The sequence below is a fragment of the Mangifera indica genome, chromosome 2, assembly GCF_011075055.1.
Source record: "Mangifera indica cultivar Alphonso chromosome 2, CATAS_Mindica_2.1, whole genome shotgun sequence".
In the NCBI taxonomy this organism is placed as follows: Eukaryota; Viridiplantae; Streptophyta; class Magnoliopsida; order Sapindales; family Anacardiaceae; genus Mangifera; species Mangifera indica.
The window spans coordinates 10,018,384-10,024,848 of NC_058138.1; the positions used below are offsets into that span (position 1 = coordinate 10,018,384).

At 31.0% G+C, this 6,465-nt stretch overlaps 1 protein-coding gene across 1 annotated transcript; it reads right to left on the reverse strand.

Annotated features, from left to right (window-relative positions):
• Positions 1-2,359: 2,359 nt before the first annotated feature.
• On the reverse strand, positions 2,360-4,733 carry LOC123208530 (norbelladine synthase-like). Its single transcript, XM_044626063.1, has 3 exons — positions 4,467-4,733; positions 4,169-4,386; positions 2,360-2,539 (listed from the first exon to the last, which is right to left on the reverse strand). Exons 1-3 carry the CDS (start codon positions 4,648-4,650, stop codon positions 2,360-2,362), a joined length of 582 nt encoding a protein of 193 aa, XP_044481998.1. The 5' UTR covers positions 4,651-4,733.
• Between the last annotated feature and the right edge of the window lie 1,732 nt (positions 4,734-6,465).

Sequence of the window (6,465 nt, forward strand, 5' to 3'; positions counted from 1 at the left end):
CCTATCTAAGTACTTACGAAGATAGAGCTAAAGAGAGTATAACCAAACAAACCAACCAAAACTAATGAGCAAAAAACTATAACATTATCTAAGGAGAGCATCAAGTATAACTTAAAATACAAATAACCCAAGAAATAGTCCAACCCAAACTAAGGTAAGAGACAAAAAAAATTCACCGGAAACCGCAATAAAGCAAGGTTTCCCAACTCAATAAGAACAAACCCGCACACTAGAGCTGGAACGGACCTCCATGGACCTGGAGCAAAGAACGCTGTAGACGCCCTCTTCCCTCCAATAGACTGAAGCAGCTAAGATATAGGAGCAATCTTGCTTTTGATGTTTAAAAACAAGCACCCTCCCATTATTGTCAATAATTATGTTCACTAATAATTAGAGGTGTTCATTAGATTGGACATAGAAAATCTCTTGGGGGCGTTTGATTTGGGTAATGTTTTATTACCAAAATAGAAATATTACCTTGAAGATAGATTACTTAGAAGATTACTAGGTATAAATAATTACTATGTTTGATAAATTTTGGTAAGTATAAATAATTATTGTGTTTAGTTAAAAATAATAAAAAATTACTAGTTAATTATTTTACTTAAATGCCCTTGAATATAATTATTTTTAAATATTTTTTATATTATTTGTCATATTAATTAAAAATAAATTTATTTTTATCTCAAAAAATTAATAAATAATAATAAAATCAATATTACCTTGATAATCTTTAAATATCTAAGGTGAATGTGGTAATCAGATTACCACTTATATTAACTATTACGTCAGCATTGGTAATGGAATATTACTGTAATATTTTATTACTGACAAACCAAACATGAGAATAAAAAACTAATCACCAAGGTAATCTTCAAAAACTAAAACCAAACGACCCCTTAATGGATTAGGCTTGCTACTCAAGATCCTACATCTATAATTATGATATTGATAAGTTTGGGAAAGTGTTGGAATAAAGCACAAATGGAGATTTACAAAAGATAAGTTTTGAAAAGGACCCAATTTTGGTGAATTTTCTAAGTACGATAACAAAACTTTCCTGAAAATCACTTCGCTTATCTTAGGATGAAGTTTATATGATCAAAAGTGTTAAATGTTAGTTGTATGAAGCTAAACATTGGGTTTGTTATTCGTGTTACAGAAGTATTTCCTTCTCCATTTTCCCTTTCCTCTAAATGATCATTTATATCATACAAGATTGAGGGAAAACATTATAATTTAGTTGGTTACCATTCAAATTTAATTAAAAAATATTTTCCTATTATATTATATAAGGATGATATAATGATCTTGTTATGTAATGGGAGGAAGTTATTCCTTTTTACTGTAAGCATGAGATACAAATGGAATGTAGATTGACAAATTACTTTGGTTGGGTAAAAGATGTTTACCCACACATTTAGTCTCTAGTCGCTATTGTTGCAGCTAGTCACAACTCTTCGATTGTCATTATGTGAGTTTGTTCAACCATAATTTGTTTTTTCTTTGTCATTCTAATATATCTAATTAAATAATTAACACACAAGTAGGGTTGGATTCAAAACCAAGTTCAAGTTCATCTGAACTTAAGTTTGATTCGATTTGTATGAAACCGAGTTCAAGCTCACTTCAAATAAGTTATAACTTAGCTCATTTTAAAAGAGTCGAACTCGAATCAAACTTCTAACTAGTTCATTATTAAAATGATGTCATTTTAATACATATTGGTTAAAACGACATCATATTGTATCAAAATTTTTAGTTCGTAAGTTTTGTGAGCTAAACATCCCAAAATTCGAGCTCGAAAATATTAAACTTCCAGGTTTGAGTTTATTTGAGCTTAGCTCATTTCGGATTTGAACTCAAATAAATTCAATTCAAATCTAACCCTATGTGTAGACCTTAAACTATTATTCTATAAAACTAAAGTTAAAATTATTCATTCAAGTATATCTGTACCAAAATATTCATCTAATTTTTAAAGTTAAATAAAATCAAGTTGTACTTTTGAACATTACTGTCAAGTGAAGTCAACCGTGTAAATGTGCTGGCCTAAAGCTCTTATTCGATAAAACTGAAAAAATGTAATTAGCATATGCAAGAATCTAATATTTAGTTTTAAGAATTTAACATGATTCCGTAGGCCCTTTTTTATTGGGCAGTTGATTCTTCAAATGTTTACATAGTTTATTATGATACGTAATACTTCATAAGATTAGAATTCAACGTTACAAATACGTTATCGAAATGAATGAAAGGTAGATGATTTGTACATACAACCTAATATGATGAAGCTTGCAAAATTGGGGGGTAATAAATATGAAGAAGTTAAAAAATGATCAAAAAAAAGAAAAAGAAGTCACACTGGATTCAGGGGTGGCCGCAGCACCGGCTTGTCCCATTGTGGCTCTATCACTGGATAAGCAAGGTTTCCCAACTCAATAAGAACAAACCCGCACACTGGAGCTAGAACCGACCTCCCCGAACCTGGAGCAAAGAACGCTGTAGACGCCCTCTTCCCTCCAATAGACTGAAGCAGCTAAGATATAGGAGCAATCTTGCTTTTGATGTTTAAAAACAAGCACCCTCCCATTATTGTCAATAATTAGTGTATACAATTACCAACCTTGCACAAGATAAACTATAAGAGTGGCAGTTAGAATTGGCTAAGCAACTTTAGTATCCACTAATAAAAATAATAATAATAATAATAATTAGAGGTGTTCATTAGATTGGACATAGGAAATCTCTTAATGGATTAGGCCTGCTACTCAAGATCCTACATCTATAATTATGATATTGATGAGTTTGGGAAAGTGTTAGAATAAAGCACAAATGGAGATTTACAAAAGATAAGTTTTGAAAAGGACCCAATTTTGGTGAATTTTATAAGTAGGATAACAAGACTTTCCTCAAAATCACTTCACTTATCTTAGGATAAAGCTTATATGATCAAAAGCGTAAAATGTTAGCTATATGAAGCTAACGTGTTACAGAAGTATTTTCCATCTCCATTTTCCCTTTCCTCTAAATGATCATTTATATCATACAAGATTGAGAGAAAACATTATAATTTAATTGGTTACCATTTAAATTTAATTAAAAAATACTTTCCTATTACATTATATAAGGATAATATAACGATCTTGTTATGTAATGGGAGGCAATTATTCCTTTTTACCATAACTATGAGATACGAATGGAATGTAGATTGACAAATTACTTTGGTTGGGTAAAAGATGTTTACCCACACATTTAGTCTCTAGTCACTATTGTTGTAGCTAATCACAACTCTTCAATTGTCATTATGTGGTCGACCATAATTTGTTTTTTCTTTGTCATTCTAGTATATCTAATTAAATAATTAATATACAGATAAGGTTGAATTCAAACTGTATCAAACTCAAGTTCATCTAAACTCAAATTCGATTCGATTTACATGAAATTGAACTCGAGCTCACTTCTAATAAGCTCTAACTCAACTCGTTTTAAAAGAGTCAAGCTCGAATCAAGCTTTTAACTAGCGTGTTATTAAAATAACCTCTTTTTAATATAATTGATCAAAACGACGTCATTTTGTATCAAAATTTTTAGCTCGTAACCTTGATGAGCGAAACATCCCAAAATTTGAGCTCGAATTTGAGCTAAAAAATATTAAACTTTCAGGTTTGAGCTCATTTGAACTTAGCCCATTTCGGATTTAAACTCAAATTCAAACTCAAATAAATTCGATTCAAATCAACCCTATGTGCAAACCTTAAACTATTATTCTATAAAACTAAAGTTAAAATTATTCATTCAAGTATATGTATCAAAATATTTATCTAACTTTTAAAGTTAAATAAAATCAAGTTGTAATTTTTAATATTACTATCAAGTGAAGTCAACCGTGTTAAATGTGCTGGCCTAAAACTCTTCATTCGATGAAACCGAAAAAATCTAATTAGAATATACAAGAATATAATATATATATATATATATATATATATATATATATATATATATATATATTTTAAGAATGTAACATGATTCCCTAGGCCCTTTTTTATTGGGCAGTTGATTCTTCAAATGTTTACATAGTTTATTATGGTACGTAATATTTCATAATATTAGAATTCAACGTTACAAATACGTTATTGAAATGAATGCAAGGCAGATTGGTGTTTACTAGAGAAGTAAGATTTGCTAACTTATGGTCAATCTTATACTTTATCGTTGATCTTATTATACTTGACGTAGAATTATTTTCAATAATTTTGTATGTAGTTATATAACTCTCGAACCCCATTGCTATAAATCCTCCTTCAATGGATTTTGTTTGCTTCACGCGTTTCTTATTCTCAACCTTTGTAATCTCTTCCTCCATATAACCAACTCCGGGAGTTCCTAAAACAAAGGCCAAACAGGAATACTTAATTTTTACTGTCTCAAATTAAATTTTTGATAAATTATATTAAAGTAATTACCTGCTGGTAGTGTAACGTTCAGAATTGTGCCAGCATGTCCGTCACCTTCAAGGACTTTTACTCTTCCAAGCACATCTGGCAAATATGTATTTATAATTGTAAGGACCTGAAGCGTGCCATAGATTTCCCACACCGAAGCAGCCGATGCAGCCACCAAAGTATTCGCCGCAACAAGGCCGTGCATTTTGATGTTATGAATTTGGTTTCTTGATGATGGGATGGTTCATTTGTTGTGCTACTGCTTGGTATTTATACTGCTTTATTTGAAGACACAGTCAATACATCGAAATGGAAACAGCCAGCATCGATAAAAAATCATTATAAATAATATCAACTAGAAAGGTGGCGTCTATAGGTGGCAAAGAATTTTTCGTTTTTTATGACGAAGGTGGCAAAGAAGTTGTCTTCACCAAGGCTAGACTTCTTGTTTTGTTTTTTGTCAAAGGATAAAACACTTGCCTCATCAAAGACCTTTTATTTCAAACAGGGGATGAAAACGATCATATGGCCTGACAAGCTATGCCTTGGTCAATTTTTGCTTGCCCTAATGTATGTATTTATCACCCAACACAAATTCTGACTTTTTTGAGTTTTGAAGAGTTGTCTCTCATTCACTTTGCTGGTAAATTCCTTTAGTTGTTTTTTTTTTTTTTAAAGAGTTATTTTACCCTTTTATTAAAAGTACAAAACTATAATCAATTCCTTATATAAATTATCAAATTGCCAATATGCTCTTTATCAGTTTAAAAGTTTAACACAATTATATTCCATTTTGAATAATAACAATCCTAATTTGAATAATAATCCTAGTGTAATTATAATTCCCAAAGAAAATAAAATTAAGAGTCTTAAACAACTAAAAAATTAGAAATACTAGGAACCTAAACTCCAATTGAATTCTATTGCTTTGTTCATATGAATTTTCACCTAATCAAGCTTTCTCTTAATATTTTGACAAGTAAAAAAGTCACCACGGATGTGTCATAACATTTCCCATTTGTTTGATAGTTACCACATTATTTGCTATGTCATCCTTGACTGCCATGTCATGTTTCTTACCTTTAACTTGTGTCTTCAACATTTTCAATGCTATCAAGCATACCACACTCTTGTCATGGTTGTTCATTATTAGATCACATGTTCTTGGTCTTTTGTAGATCACATTAGTGAAATTCTAGGTTTGAGTCTTTGTCACATTTGTGAAACCTTGACTTACCTAGTACAGTGATTATAGGTCCGATCACTATACCTTAAGTTTAACAATAGGGGGGCCTTGGTTATAAAGAAAAAGATAGTAGACATCAATTCCATGTTACCATTGTCTATGGGAGAAATGTAGGGATAGAAATAAGTCTTTTGGAGAAATTGAAAAACTATGTCGATAATTCTAATGATAGACCATGGATGGTGATGGGAGACTTTAATGTTATCAAAAGCATGGAAAAGAAGATAGGAGCCTTAGGGAAGGATAATTTGGATAGAAAAGAGTGTAACCAATGTTGTGGGATACTTGCATTAAGAACTTGAGGTTTAAGGGATCTTTATTTACTTGGTGTAATAAAAAAGAAAGTGAAGATAAGATTACTTGTAAACTAGACCGAGTTTTTGTTAATGAACAATGGAAGGATGAATGTCCTTTGGCTTTGGCTAATTTTAAACCAAATGGTGTATCAGACCACTCCTTTTGTTAAATAGGGAATAATCAAACTAGAAGGTGTACTCCTTTCAAGTTCTTCAATTTTTGGGCAAATTGTGAAAAGTTCATTCCCTTTGTTAAGGAAACTTAGAGGTAGGAAGTTTAAGACAACCCTATGTTTAAATTTGCCACCAAACTTAAAATGATAAAGGGATTGCTTAGAATTTTAAATCAATAGGAGTATTGAAACATTTTGAAGAGGGTAAAGGAAACTAGGAATCAACTTGAAAATTTCCAACTTAGGCTTGGTCGAAACCCTCTTGATGGGAACCTTTTTGAGGAAAAGAAAAAATGAGAAGGCAA

Bases quoted from the DNA above. Each gene is read 5' to 3' on its own strand.
- LOC123208530 (XM_044626063.1), bottom strand. From the start codon at position 4,650: ATGCACGGCCTTGTTGCGGCGAATACTTTGGTGGCTGCATCGGCTGCT. The intron at 4,387-4,466 runs GTAATTACTTTA...CCTTTGTTTTAG, and splicing joins GAACGTTACACTACCAGCAG to GAACTCCCGGAGTTGGTTAT. The intron at 2,540-4,168 runs GTAAACACCAAT...CCTATATCTTAG, and splicing joins TAGCAAATCTTACTTCTCTA to CTGCTTCAGTCTATTGGAGG.